Source organism: Anser brachyrhynchus (assembly GCF_964034855.1).
Source record: "Anser brachyrhynchus genome assembly, chromosome: 1".
Classification (NCBI taxonomy): Eukaryota; Metazoa; Chordata; class Aves; order Anseriformes; family Anatidae; genus Anser; species Anser brachyrhynchus.
The window spans coordinates 85,233,204-85,249,040 of NC_137694.1; the positions used below are offsets into that span (position 1 = coordinate 85,233,204).

General features: G+C 38.8%; 2 protein-coding genes across 6 annotated transcripts in view; one reads left to right on the forward strand and one right to left on the reverse strand.

Annotated features, from left to right (window-relative positions):
• The window catches only part of LOC308187485 (uncharacterized protein), an 80,177-nt gene extending 78,025 nt beyond the window's left edge, over window positions 1–2,152 (forward strand). Inside the window, exon 4 of the mRNA XM_080575504.1 lies at window positions 1,054–2,152. Coding sequence (XP_080431630.1) covers window positions 1,054–1,201 — 148 coding nt within the window. The 3' untranslated portion in view covers window positions 1,202–2,152. The remainder of the gene's footprint in view (window positions 1–1,053) is intronic.
• LOC308187123 (uncharacterized protein) overlaps window positions 1–15,837 on the reverse strand; it is a 109,090-nt gene that overhangs the window by 76,182 nt on the left and 17,071 nt on the right. Inside the window, exons 3-6 of one of the 5 annotated variants that reach the window (XR_013944468.1) lie at window positions 13,903–14,040; window positions 12,217–12,381; window positions 11,628–11,773; window positions 9,382–10,761 (exon numbers count right to left, since the gene is read on the reverse strand). The exons of 2 other annotated variants lie outside the window; for them this stretch is intronic. The gene's annotated coding sequence lies outside the window, so the exon portion shown is untranslated. Of the gene's footprint in view, window positions 1–9,381; window positions 10,762–11,627; window positions 11,774–12,216; window positions 12,382–12,665; window positions 14,041–15,837 lie in introns of those variants that run through there. 2 more of the 5 variants (XR_013944469.1, XR_013944470.1) reach the window with 2 other exon arrangements.

Sequence of the window (15,837 nt, forward strand, 5' to 3'; positions counted from 1 at the left end):
CTTGGACCTGAGCCCTGTCCCAGAGGTGTTTAGCTTTATGTTGCCACTTAACTTTCAACCTCCGTTTTCAGTACTGAAAGATAAGTAACTAATTGTCACTGTGATATCCGAGGGTTTATCAGCTGTCCAAATCTACCAGGTTGGAAGAAGCCTTGCACTTGAAAACTTTTTTGTACTCATTCTGTATGAAAGCTAGCTTTATATGATAACTTGGCTGGGTCCTGCTGCTGACAGTGCCGTTATTTAAGATCATGGTGATGACCCGCCTGCTCTTCGGCTAGGCAGCAGTTACTTTCATTTTAATCTTCTCCCTTCTCTCTTGAAGTGAAACAGAACAGACTCATCTAAAAATCCACTAAACAAACAAACACACCGCTTTATGTATTACTTTCCTCTGTAAGTGTGACTGGTTGCTATCTGAGGCAACACACTCAGTGTCTATTTAAATGCGCCCACCCAATACACACAAAATATTGGCAACACATGGAAAATTTCTTTACTGGTGTTTATGCTGCTGTGGTTCATCTTGTATCACCTTGGTTTTTATTTTTGCGTACAACATCTGAGTGTCTGACAAAGCACAGATGTTAGGGGAAGGTAAAAGGAATGACTTGAAAAAGAATTTAGCATTTTGCTATGCTTTAAAAAAGTAATTTATAAGGGAAGTATTAAACACTGTTGGGAAAAATGACTCTTTTGAAGAAAAAAGACACTAGCCCATACAGGCATACATATGTACACAGATTGCATTTTGGTAACAAAATGCTTCAACTATATGCTCATATTTTGGAAAAAGACAGAAAAAGAACCACACATCCATCAAGTGTGTTGCTTATCCAAAGCAGTTATTGCCCTTGAGTTACATTTCTGGACCCTATTGAAGAACAAGCAATACATTGTTAACACTTAGATCAATAAACAATTATTGTTCTTTGTGAGACGCTGAAAGGGGATTTGGAGAGTTTACAGGTAAGAGGCGTAATTTACTAGTGGCTGTCAAACAACTGCAGTGCATTCCTTCCCTACGCCCCCCTCCCCTTTTTATTCTCACAGGCTTCAGCAGAGACTCCATCTGACAGGAGCCAGTTCCTTGCCTTGTGATGGGACATGCTCATGGTGGGACCCATGGTGGGACCAGGGGGCTCCCTCGGTTCCTTTCCAAGCACAGCACCAGCAGGGATTCCAAATGCCTCTTCCCTGAGACATCTCAACAACTACCATTCACCTGAACCATTGCTTCATCAGCTGGTAATGTGTTTTGCTTTTACATAAAATAAGGAGGTCAACTGACAAAGGCCATATTCTATTAAATCCATAAACAATGCTAGATTTTTTTTCTAAATGGAAAAACCAAAAACACCTCCCCTTTCTTTAGGGGTCAAGTAATTAACGTTGCCAGCCACAAGTGCTTTGTAAAGAATAAACAACCTGAAATCTCTTGACACGCATTTAATTCCTCCGAACTGTGCCCCTTTCTCCTATACATAGAACAAGCTCCAGCTTTCACACTTGCCCACTTCAAATGGCTTTTACACAAAAAACGCCCGGAGTGGAAAGTTTCAGCTTTCTCTAATAATAAGGTTATTGATCAGCTAGGTTTACTAACACCAGTATAATGTCATTTTGTTTTTCTTCTAGCTTAAAGGATGTTTTCTTCTTAAAAAACAAAAACAAACCCTCCCCTTCCTCTGCCTTGTAAAGGCAATAAGAACTGAATCAAGAATGAAGCCTAGATCCACAAGCACAGTAGGTTCTATGACACAGACCACAAATTGCTTCTGAAAGAGCTTAGTAATGGTAGTTTGCTAACAGCAGTTACTACTAAATACTCCCTTCTGGTTTTTAGAACTACAAGAACAACTAAATCCCAGAAAACCTTAATAACATGTCACCAAAACCATTTATTGTGAAGTGAGTAGAATAGGAGCTTAATTGATGTTCTCAGTAGGTCACTGGTGCAATTAAAAGAGCAGCTAGTGTCCTCAGACCAGATTCCGCCCTCCCTTATTCTGATACATCTCTATGGTGTCATTAAATTTGTACTTTGGTTCCTCAGAGCCACTTCCTGGAATCAAACCAGTGCCTCGTAAATATGCAGCAACTTTCACTCTGAACGCTGATCTCAAAGTCCTATACAAGCATTAAAAGTCCAATTAATATTATTATATTTTGTGCATAATGGAACACAGCGGAAAGTTTGTGTTTGGCTGTTGAAAGAGACTTCATAAAGGCTCTGGATAAGAACCCAGGAACCCTAACTAATCCAAGCCCAACCTCTGAACAGGGAAGTCCACAGCAGCATCATACCTCCACCATCCACCATGCGCTAGCCTAAACACATTAATTTGTTACTACTTGTACCCTTTCTTGTGATAGACAAATTATTTCACTTTAATAAACAAGGAACAGTCCAACAACAGTATTTTCCACCACATGTATTTTAAAATATCACAGATTAGCAGCTTCCTCTCCATCTCTTTATGATTGTCCCCTAGTCAATTAGATAAATTTTAAAGAAATAAGAAAAAAATAAAGAGAGGCAATTTTACATTGGGATTTAGAACCCTTAGATTGTTTCAAAGATTTTGAACAAACAACGAGAATCCATGCTAACTTTCTCAAACAATCATGAGAGTTCCTTATGAAGTCATTTGATGTGACAAGTGAGGGGTTTTAAGGAAAAAAATATTTTTGGATTTGATAAGAAAAAAAACACCTCAAGTGTTACTTATGCTAATGCTTATTCCTAATGCTTTATTGAGTTCCGGCAGAGCAGGCAACATTCTTTATCGTATTGCTTTAGAAATAATTTTGCTGATTGTGCTTACGTCTGAGGCTTGAAACTTCTCCCCTAAGCATATGCATCAGTAGGTCTCATAGAAGATACACCTCACACTTACTTGAGTACTGAAACTCTAACAGCAGCATGGCCACATGGACTGCATGGTGGTGGCTTGAATTTGGTAGAACATTCTTTCGGCACACAACCTGTAAGTGGTTTTCCATCTAATAAACCTGCAAAATTGCATTTCCACAGCTGTAACTTGTATTTTCACTTATTTTGGAAACTCTCTCTACATAGTTGAGATTCGTGAGCTACTCCGGCAGTAGGATGTTCCTTCTCCAGAGAACCCGAAGTTCTGCATTCTCACCCTGCACTTTTCAGCAAACAAACCAAAAGATAGCACTTAGTTTGGCAAAGATTAAAGGCTATCTTTTCAGATTTGGGTGTATGTTTCACACATGTTGTATGTGTCTCAGAATAGGTTTGGAACCACATTTCTGCTTCTATCCAGTAATCCTTTAAAAAACTTCCACCACCATTTATTCTTTCAGTAGCTATCAAGTATTTGGTTCTGTCAGCTAAGCAGAGCATCAAGTTATATTTCCTCACTGCACGATGTTGTGCATGATTTTTACTCAGTTAATTTCTTTTCCACTCGTTCATACAATAAGTGGGACAAAAGTGAATGCATGAGGGTGCGTGTCTGACATTTTTTGCAATGGATAACAGAGCATCTTAAGCATTTTAGGTGGATCAAATCTACTTGACACACTAACACAGCTTGCTTAACAAAAGAAATCAGCAACTCAAGGACATTTCACTAGCGTAAAAAATATCTAAGACTTCTAAACAGTAAAGTTTGCATTTTTGTGTGAATGATTTTTAGAAGTATATTCTCCATCCCCCCCCCAAACAAGCTTAGGAAAGCATGACTACTTTATTATACTTTCTAGTCTGTAGGCATAGCTGAAGATAACGTCCTCCCGTCTAAACAGAATTCCTTTGGTAGCGACACCTTATTTCCATTTTTAAAAAGATCACCTCTGTCAAAATCAGAATTTGAATTTAAGATTTTTGATTGCTATGCCTTTTCATTCAATATTGAACTCTTGAATTACTAAAAAAGTCACAGAATATGGTGTGCATTTTACAGTAAATGTTGCATGTTAAAGCAAGTGATTAAAAACTATCTTATTTTTTGACTTCAAACTGTAACTCTTCATGGGCCCCTTTACTTGTGATGTGCAACTGGTAGATGACACTGGAGAGAGACAGAGCAAGAGGCCAGCTCTGCTGAATTCACTGCCAAAACTTCCATGAACTTTACCGAGGATGTGGATTAAGATTACCCCCAAATAGCTGTCAGAGCTGCCCTCCTCCCACTTCCAGCAAACTGTGGGGGCATGAACTGTCCAGAAAAAATACCCGTTTTAAATTAGATGGGGAATATAAACTTCTACTGAATGTTTCACGAAACTCTGGTTGGAGAAGTCTTTGGTTTGCTGCTTGTCCTTTTTATCCTTGTTTCTCTGTCTTCTTGCCACATAAGAGAACTCTTCATAACAGAAACCTGACACCATTACAGCTGCTAAGAGGTTTGTGACATTTCTTTGTCTCTGCTGGACTGAGTTAGGAAAGCTTCAAGGTCATTTTCAGCACAAACCTGATCTTCTCCCACTTGTCATTAGCAAGGATGATAATATGTTGTGACAGTGAAATGTCTGCTGCAAATGAAATGTCCTTTATATATTTCTTGACAGTATGACATCACAAATATATACCTACAATGAATACATGTCTGAATTTATGTAATACCTAACTCTGCTGTGTATATTTGGATAAAATCCACAGATTTCAAAGTCATCAGAGGCAGGATTCCTAATAGAAATACTTATAATTACACTTGGGACAAGAATTTCATTTGCCTGTATTATTCTCTCATTTTGAAAGGAAAAATATATTTCATTATGATCATGCAAGTATCTGCTATTTATAATTCTTACATTTTAGGAAATAGTGATTTTCCTGACTCAAAAAATTCTGCCTGACTGCAGTTGTTTTTATTCTATGTGTATAATTGTGCATTTGTCAGTATTATCATCATACTCATCTTTCATCAAGCAGTGGAGACATGCTTCTCTGATTTTTAGTCTAAAGAAACGGTGCATTTTTCCTTGTGAACCAAGATTAAGCAAAGAGAGAACTGAAAAGCATGAAAATGTCTATCTAGTGAGCAAAGTATAAGTTAGAGTTCCCAAGGTTTTTCCCTATTCTCATTGGACCTCATTTTGATTTAAGACTTTTAAAGAAAGAAAAACTGTTGCTATAAAAAAATATTTTTCTCCTTAAAAGCTTAGATAGGAATTCAGAAAAATTTTCTGCCATTTTCTTACAGATCAATGGTTACCTCTCAGACTAGGTTTATTTAGTTACTCATTGGATGAAGTTGTCTCGATGGTGGAAATCTAAATGACGTGACATGTCCTGTGATGACAAATACAAACAATGACAGTCCACAAAAAAGATACGTAAAATCTTTTTCTACAGATGAATAAAAGGTTAATTTTGCCCAGCCTTTAGGTATCTGTATTTGAGCCATATATCTGGAATTTCTTCAAAGACAGTGGTGAGAACGAGGGATGCAATTGACCTTGACTTTGAGTAAACATCTAAAATAAATCAGACTAATCACACTCTGCTTCTCGCTAGCATCCAAACAGGCAATCAAGACATGTAGCTAACAGAATTAACTAATATATTTCAAGCTACTGAAAAGAAAGTCATTTCACTGAACCCTGGGAGTACAACTTTTATAGCGCAGTAGTTGTATCAGTCACAGCTTGGGAAGACATCCAAACATCTCCCTGCGCTTCTCAAACCTAGACACTCAAGCCTCTCCCATACAATATTGCTGTAATACCAAAAAACTGGGGAAGTTGACATCAATATAAGAACATAGCCTGAGTCCTTCCTAACAGGATGCACGCAAAGGGTGGTGGGTGATAAATTGAATCTCTGCCAAAAAGCACAGAGTTGTTTCTTTGTCACTGAAAAGTTCATTGGTAATCCTAAACCAGCATCCGACAGACGCATGCTCACATGACGAGTGCTATGCATGCCACATTTACTCAGTTTATCCTCTACTTTGTAAATCAGTTTGGATTTTACAATGAAACTAAACTCTCCAATAGCACTATCTTTATTAACTACAATTTCCTTCCATACAGTAGTCTTGACCCCACTTTGACAAACAAACAAAAAAGAAAAAAAAAAAGTATTTGGCCTCTTCTTTGTTTCTTCAATTTTTTGTTACATTACAACATGTAGGTATATTAAAATAATAATAAAAGCACCTCTTGGGCAGCTCTATCACTGAACTCTGTGATTCACCTTCCCAGTACCACAAACTAATGAATATATATATATATATGTATGTATGTATGTATGTATATATTAAAGTCTCTCTTCCACTTTCCACAGGAGAGCCAACTAAAACAAGAATGATAAAGGCTTTGAACATTTAATGGCCTAACACATGAAAATTACTTCCAGTTCCAGGATGCAAAACAACTGCTTGGTTGACAGTCAGGCTCTGCTGGATAAGGAAACCTGACTTACCCTGCAGGCAGCATTTCCTTAGGCCCTGACAAAGGGACTACTTTCCCCTTGAAGGGCAAAGCACATTTTTATGACCTTGTACGCTAACATAAATACAGAGCAACACGTGCAATTTACAAACTGAAATCCGTATCAGAACATAACACTTCACTGTCCATACTTCTTCCTCTGAGGATACAATGGGAGAACAAACAGTATCTGACAGGTATTTAGTCAGTTTGCTTAATGTGTAAAGTCCAGCAACTGGGGAGTACAGCAACAACAGCAGCATAAAGAAAGCCAGACAGACATTTCCAGCTTGTTCCATGAAATGATGATCCAGAGGAAAAGGTTAGAAGAGGGAAAAACTGCTAGTAGTGAAAAGCATTAGAAAGGAGATAATTTTACAAAAAAAAAAAAAGAAGAATAACAATGCACTTTGACCTGCACTTAAAAATGAACTGAAGATTACATAGCTTTGGAAATTATATTTTCTTTAGAGATCATTTTAACATGAAAGAGGCTGTGTAAAAAGCAAAAGGAAAAAGAAAACCAAAACAACCTTACCAATATACTTCCAGAAGTAGCCTTAAAGAAAACTTCATAATTGAAACACTAAGATTTTAACAGTACTTTTTCTCTTGTATTTTTGTTGCAATTGGGTGACGATTCAGAAGTAAGTTTTTGCTTCTCCCAAACTGGATTTATCCCCAAATTACAATTTGTTAAATATACTTAGTTCTGTAAGATGTTCAAAGGACCAAAGACAAACCAGCCCTTACTGAGGAGGTTTCAGTACTTTTGCCTAACTTCTAATTTCATATTGAGGAAAAAACTAGCCAGTTCCAAGCAATGATAATTAAAGGACACACAACATTAATTGAGAAGAAAACACAGGCAAGAGAACAGTGTTCTACCGCACAGACCTGGAAGCAGAGTGTCATTGCTACACTAGTAAATGCACCAAAGTTTGGCAAGGCATCCAGCAATCCAGCAGATTGTGTTTTCTTTTTTTGTTTGTTTGCTTTCCTGGAGTCTGTGTTACAGATGTAGAATTATTTCCCTGTCAACAACAAATACTTGATGATGAAAACTTCCAACAGAGATCACTTTTAACCAATAGCTAATTTTTTGACTAAAATTTGGTTTCTGGTCTACCTATTCCCCAGCAAATACTACAATTTCCTACAGGGAACATGCACACACTATTCAAACTTTGGATTTTCAGTGGACACATAAAACACCTTTTCTCCATGGCATCCCTGCAGCATATTTGGGGAATGCCAGCTTTGGCACATGGTTGTCCCACGCTGCCCTCACCCTTTCCTGGTGGAGATCTCCATCACAGGGAGAAAAAGAAGTCTCAGCCCCTTCTGAGACATTGAACACCAGCCGGCAAATTTCATGCTCTTTCAGGGCTTAATCACTGCAGACTCCTAATCCCCCTGGGCTTGGCAGACTACCTAGAAAATAAATGTTACTGCCTCACATAAGGCTGAGCTGATCAGACACTATAATGCTGATGAGACCAGTAAAATGCAGTGTTTGCAAAGAGATTCCTTTTCTGGGTAAAATAATTTTATTTTTGCTGCTAATTGTGAGGTCACAGTAAACAGTGCAAAATTGCCCTTCAATACCCCTTTTTCTTTTCACGTTTTATTTCAGTGTTACTATGCTACAGTTTCAGTAGCACAGTTCTTGCAATACTGGACACATTATTATCACAGTATTTTAAGCCTGCATTAAACACACAAAAGGCCTGTTGATACCAACAGCAAGAAACATTAATTTAGTTCCAAGATACAAAATCAAAAAGATAAAAACAGTGTCTAATAAAATAACCAGATATTTTTGAGGAGGGACCCATGCTTATTTTCTGCTGTACTTATAATGGGAATGAGAATTTTGCTTACGGTGTGAAGATATCACACAATACGTATAATAAATCGGTAGAGACTCGGCAGCCTTTGGGTAGTTAATGGCATTTCAGTTTTGCAAGGCAAAAGCATTCCTGTAACAAAGTGTCAACTACGAGATATTACATGAAGGAATATGATACTGCAAAAGTGACATGGCTGCTGGGGATTATGGCACAGCAATGAGTGTCCTGTTTGACTCAGCTGCTTTTAATCAGAAATAAGTTTGTCTGACATGCCTGTGAATTCATAATTTGTGAAGTTAAAATGGAAAAAAGTCAGTTGCTTCTTCAGGGGGGCAGTCTGAATCTTTCCCAGAAGTGTATTTCTTATTCAGCAGAGTGCTATAAAGCAGCCGATCCTAGCAGCTTCCAGACAATAGATTCTGGTTATTTTATCCTTCCCTTTATTCAGTTTTAAAAAAACATATTAATGCTCTATATAAATGCTGTTGCTCATTATCATGAGGATGATAGCTATTTTAAAAACAAACAGAAAACACATCTTCCAGATTTATTTAAAATATAAAAGGTAAGTATTAAAGACATCTCAGTGAGTACCACTAAAGCAGAAAGAACAATGTTAATCAATTCCACGATTCTAGAGCCGACTTTTTTTTTTTTTAAACCTTCAACTGAGTGGGGGCTGGAATTTAGAAAACATGAATGTACCTGAACAAGCACCTTCATTTACGACAAGCTTCTCATTCGTAGAATTAAACAGGGCGCCCACACAAGTGCCATCGAGGTTTGCACTGCTTGAACATATTATGAAAACAAACTGATTTAGAAACTCCATATTTCCACTAAGATAACAAGTTTATCAGGTTTTCCTGACCGTGCAGCGTATCAGAAAGCACAACACCACCAAAAGAAAATGAAAGAAATCTGCCAGGGTGGTTGTAAGTCATGCAAGCATAAGGCCTGACGGATGAGAGAGACTCTTTGCCATGACCCTTCCCTAGACCTGCTGCCTCCGTCCCTGATGTGAGTAGCTGTATTCTGTCCTAAGATAAATGATTGTCACTGATAAGACGGAATAAATAGACAATCAGCTACCTAATTGAAATTTGGTCTATTCCCCCCCCCCCCCCCCCAGTACTGTTTAATCACTGATTGATTGACTGATTGACTGACTGGGTGATTTGAAAGCAGGGTCAGTTTCTGTCTTTGCTATGGGTTATCTTCCTGACAAGGTGGGGGTGGGGCTCAGCCATAGCTGGAGGCATCTGAGATCTTCTGACCTGTATTAAGATTTGAGAGCCTTGTATTCCTGATTCCCATCATAATGAGCTAGCTAGGTACAAACAATGCTCATTTTCTATACAGATAGATACACTCCACCCTCATTATAAAACTATTTTCAAAAGCCAAGGATATTGAATGTTATAACAGTAATGTCAGCTCTCATGATTTAATCATGAGGCACATGAGTTTTCCGTTTAAATTTGATGTTCTCGTGATCTCAATATTTTTCATGCAAATCTTGTTATTTCTGCATCCTTTCACGCTGTAGCTTAAATTGGTTGTCAATTGCATTGCACTCCTCGAGTGCGGTGCTTCTGAGATTCACCAGTATGATTTTACACATCTATTTATAACTATTACTTTAGCATTTTATCTCTTAAAGATGATGTTATACGTCACCCAAAATCTATTCACTGAGCCAGATGAGTTGGAAGAAATACTTCTTTCATTTTTGGAAAGAGGAATACGGAAAGAGTTTAATTATCAATATTTAAATTAGCCTAGCATAAGGCTCCTCAGAAGAACTGAGGAGAGCAAAAGGGCACCAGACCCAACAGAAGAGAAATGCAACATATAGGAAGTTAATTGCAGTGCCGTTTCAAACACGCCTTATAAGAAGGAGAGGAAAAGGCATTTTATCTTTACTATATCTCAAAGCAAGACCGTCTCTGGGGCTTAAATTAGCCACAGTTCCCCTGACTAACTCTTACTTTTGGAAATTCTCTCTCCCTACTCACCCATCCCACTAGCAGTTAGACTCTAGTGCCTTAATCCCCAAATGACGCAGTCTTTATTTTCTGTGAAACTAAGACCACAGCCTATATACCTAAGTCATGGCACTATTTTTTCCTCCTTTTATAGCAAGAAGTTACTAAAGGCCTCTAAGGTTTCACACAGATGCGCACATAAGTTGAGTCTAGCTGCAAATGAGGACAACCAGGACGGATTTGAGTCTCATAACATAACAAAACGAGGTATGTGTGATCTTGCCATCTCTGCCCATTTATCAGCCCTTAAAATAAAAGTTATCAGTCCCCATCAGCCAAATGGGCAGGAGAGTCGAGATTTCCCCGTGTTCTGCAGATCAGAAATGTAAATTAGGACACAAGGCTGCCATATCCGCTCAACTCTCAGATGCTCTGTTTGGTCTGTCGGCTGCCACTCAGCAAATGTGCAGCTCAGTGCCATCTGCAACACATGCTGCTGCTTGCCCAGCCTGCAGAAAGAAAACACAGGAGGGAGCACAAGATATTCTGGAGATTTAGGGATGCAAAAGTCAGGGATTAGAGAGAGAATGGCACAGGTGATGCAAGAGGGGGCTGAGACTAGTGCTGTCAGAGAGAGCACATAAGACACGAATCCATACACACATACAAAAAAAGATGTTTTGGTTTCCCCCACTCACAGAATAACTTCTTATAAAATAGCAGCAGCCCTTAGCCTAGCATGTCAACCTGAGAACTTCCACAACCTTTGCTGTCATATCAGTGATCTTTCCTATTGCTTCTAGATAGCAGTGTGCTGTTCAAATTGATAGCTATTTTGAAAAATCAAACATAAAAAGTCCTACCTCGTTTTTGCTCATCAAGAATACACAAACACAGGCTGCATACTTTTTCATTATTTTAAAGAACTACGCTCTTGTGCAATTAGTACAACTCTAAGTAAAATTATTACTGTACAACACCCATCAGCAGTTATAAATTAACAAAGAAGCTTGCTAAAAGAGTAACAGTTTTATATACATATACACACACAATACATGCATCCCTACAATGTATTGCTCTTTCAGAGCCAACATTTTTCATTAAAAGTACTCCAAATGAATAAAACCATTGATGAAAAAGAGGTCAGAGAAAAAATAAAAAGCAGGAAAATTGCTGAGCATCAGCAAGAAATAAAATACGACTTATTTACATATGGGCCAGAATAATTATTCCATAGACTCCTTTTAGGCTTGTCTAAGCACATTCTTTGTGCAGGTAGAGTGAAAGAAAAGTAGAATACTAAATCAAAGTACACATCAGTAGCTCTGTAGGGGGAGTGTGGAAGGCAGTGTAGGCGTGATTGGATTTTACTCACCTTATACAGGGGGGACAAAGTGACCTGTCACCCACGTGGACTTTCTACTGCACCTCTTTACTGGAGCACATCCAGAAAAATCCATGCCTTTCATTGCAGTTTTGGAAATAAGTTAGGTTAGGAAGCCTAAGCAGCTCAGTTTGTGCCTGGAATAAAAATGCACGAGGTCCAAACATGCAAATACATTTTGAATCACCTCAATTAAAATTATATATTTAGAATAAAGACAACAGCAATTCCTTCCCTACCCCCAACCAATGACAGCACACAAGTTGGATCAGGGCTTCCAGATGTGCAGGCAAAATTGATTTCTGTTGCTCTGACAGGTGCACGCATACATGGGAGGGAGAAGTCCAGGCTTGGGACAGGTCTCTTCTACCACAAAAAGGGAAGATTTAGAGGGAAACAGCAGGAGGGAACCAAGAAGCAGGAGAAAGCCCTGTAAGGGTCAGGCACTAATCCTACTGCCACTGGAGCAAGAAGAGTGGTGGCCCCCTGTCGCTCCTGTCAACACAGGCAGTGCCAGGAGCACATTTGCCTGCACAAGTGGCCCGGCCCCTTTGCCAAGGTGGCAGGACAGCCCACGTACCCTCATGGCTGCACAGCTCTCCCCAGGCTCCACTGGAAGAGGAAGGGAGGTGAACACAGGGCTGCCCTCGTCATTCAGGAAAGAAACAGGACAACAGCAAGGCAACGGAGCGTGACAGAAGAGGGGTTGTCTGCTCAGTGAGATGGGACAATGGCTTATAGAAATCTGTCAGAAATATTATAGGGAAAAGTATAGAGTTATTACCTTTTCTATAGCCCCTAGGATCCTCCGGTGGCAGAACATTTTCAATGATTGTTTCTGTTTGGTGGAATCAATTATCTCCTGATAGGTTCTCCTTCCAAGTTTAAGATTGCATTTAAAACTCATCTGCTTTCTGAATTCTAATTGGGTGTGTTTTGAACTGCAGATTTTTTTGGGTGAATATTTCGTTTATGAATCTCTTTATATTTCGAAGTGGTTGCCAAAGCCATTTACGTGTCTGCGTGGTATAAACTGTTCTACATGCAGTATACAATTTAACTTGGAGATCTGATTTATTAAGAATGGTTTGATATGCTATCAAAGTGAGAAACTAAAAGACAAAGCTGAGAAAAATGAAGCTCATTAATGTTTATGTATTTTTAAAATCACACTTGTGCCTGGGAAGCTTGATTTATTATTTCAATAGACATTCAGACATGCTAGAAATAGTATTATTATTAATTTTATTCCAGACAAAGTGAAAATGGGGAAAAGGGGACAATAAAAGATAAAATTGCCCTTTTTATTTGTTCATTGTTGAATCAAGCAGTCTTATATATAACCGATATTATATGTGCATAACAATTCCTTCTGAAGAATTCTTAAACACTTCATAAAATATGAATAAATCCTGAATTACATACTACTGCCTTCCTTACTCAAGCAAATCGCTTTCAAAGTTAGCAGCCATTTGCCTGGTTAATTAGAAAAAAACCAGCTAAATCAGGACCTTAATCTTGGTGAGGACCCCGCGCTGTTCACATAGAGATGTGGCTCATGGGAGATGCTACCATGTGCCCCCCAGCAGTGCCCATCCCTGATGCAGAGCTCTAGCTGAGGTGCATGTGGCATGCACGGGCAAAGCCTCCCCCATCTTCATGCAGGAAGGCAGCCAAGCACATTCCTCTGCTCCATCCCTTTCTTTTGTCAACTCCAGCTCTGCCACCTCCCAGAAAGTACCAGAAGGGGCGTCTGTGTAAATCTGTTTCTGAAGACCATTGAGAATGAGAACGGATGTGAGCTGAAGCACTCAGCCAGCCTGTAGGCATCAGCTGCAGGGAACGTATCATGCGGCACGCTCATCCATAATTGATGTTGTGGGTGTTTATTTTACAGCTGCCAGTTGTGTGCAAGGACACAGGTACTTGCTGGATAATGTAGAGGGGAAGATTAATATGACAATGGAACGCAAGCTTGGGGGTTGCAATGTCTGAGACATTGTTGGGCCTTAAAATTTTCCAGTTTTGTTGATGAAATCGTCCCTAGGCTCTTCACACGCACACACTTCCACCACCCCACTGCCCATGACATGTTACTAGAAAGCCTTTGATGACTTTCAGAAAGACCTGTGCCACCTGCAATTACTGTTCTGCATTGGTACCAGTTCTGCTTGCAGGGTTTGCTCTTTTGCTCCCCTGGCACTCTTGCAGTGCAGTCTGTTCCTAGAAGCCCCATTCCACCCAGACGAATAGAGCCTGCACTTGCATTGCTCAGTGAGCCTCTGCCCATGCAGGTGAAACCTTCATTCAGGGACGATTTGCCCAACACCTTCTAGACTCCAGGAGCAACCAATGCCTCTGCCTCAGCTGGCGTGGTCTCCACCATCATGGCTTTCAGGTGTTACTGCAACACACATAGATAGGATTACAATACAACACAGCATTTAAAAAAAATGATTTTTTTTTTTAAAAGTCAAAGCATCATAAATTTCTGTAGTCACAGTGTAGTGCTTAGAAATCACCTTCATTTACATTTTTTTTTTTGTTACATAACATTTCTCCATGTAAGTATTTAGCTATAGGTAGCAGATTTGCAAAAAGCAAATGGAAGAGATTCATTGGTGAAGCAAATTATTTTTCTTAACTTCTCTCCTCAGTAGTATGTTGTTTTTCTAATACATCTTTCACTTAAAGGTCTTTTCAAGGTCTGTAGTACAGACATCATAGCATCACACAATCTTTGCAACACCTTCAGGGACAAAGGGACAATTTTTTTGTTTTGTTTTTAATGTGGGATTTGAATCTGAAGATATGTTCCCACAATATCAAATTTCTGTAAGTCAAGCACACTTAGTAAAACTCCTAGAAACCAATGGAAATTTTACCTTTGAGAATTGAACTAATTTTACAGGAAACGCCAACAACTAATTTTTAGCAGCATTAAGCAGTTACAGACAGAACATTTCTGAAAAACACAGGGGCCTATGAACTCTGGGAAGTCCCACCCTTCTGTGAACCCAGCTATTGCACTTTGCTAATTAGTGTGCTGCCTTTCTTTTCAAGAGTACTTCTTATTTTGAACCCTAAATTTGCTTTTTGCCTATCCATATTTGATAATGTGCTATGCACAATATACAGTACTTCATCTCAAAATAACAAGCAGCATAGATGGCACTCTTGTTAGCAAATGTGGTGAAAGAAAAAAAGAATCCTTTTCATGCAGCAGAGCACTAATATTTCTGAATCGTAATTTTCGCTTGAAATAAATGTATGGGGGGAAAAAATAAATCAAATTTCCAAGGATATAAAAAGCTCAGAAAACTTTCTTGCTATTTGGATTTAGCACCGTCCCTGCTGTCTGATGTGCCCAACCCCTCAGCTTTCAGGACAGATACCCTTAGCACTCACTAGCTCCCCTTCAGCATTCAGGACCAAATTGCACCACAAGGATCTGACAGTACGGCTGCTTGCCAATTGCAAGGCACTCCAGCACATCTCAAGATGAGATGAAAATCTTCCATGCCACTTCAGTAAGGGATTTATTATTTCCCAGTCCCTTCCTCTATAGCATAATGAGAATAAAAGCTTCTGAGATTCACAGATCTTTCCTGAGGTACCATAATGCATAGAAAACAGCATCCATTTCTTCAAGAAACAACCCAAAGATTTTTACAAAAGGCAAGGGAAAAGGAGCTAATATTAGACAAAGAAAACTTTTCCTGGATTTAAAAAAAAATGAGCATATGAGATTTCAGGCTTGAAAAAAACGTGTACATCTGTGCTGAGACATGGAACCTCTAAGGTGCTTCATTATTGGCACTTAAAGCTACTTCCAAGAAACACCTGAACTTGAGTAAGCAGTGTGATCAGACAATGCCAGCAAGGGTGGACAGATTTGAAGAGAAGAGCATTACAGATTTGAAATCCATTTTAAAGCTGGAAACTGCATTATAAGCCAACCATTTAAAACCTAAGTATCCCAAAGTACATTGTTATTAATGCTAGAGCTCTGCTATCGGTCACTCAACACTCATCCAGTACGACTGCTCTCAGAAAAAAAGCGGTTTCTGTTTTTAATTATGATAACAACATTATTATATATAATATATAATCAGTAGATTTAACATACATGATTCCAAACAAACTCTTCTGCATATCCTTTGTCTTAGATTTTATATATATATATTTAAAACAAATGCCT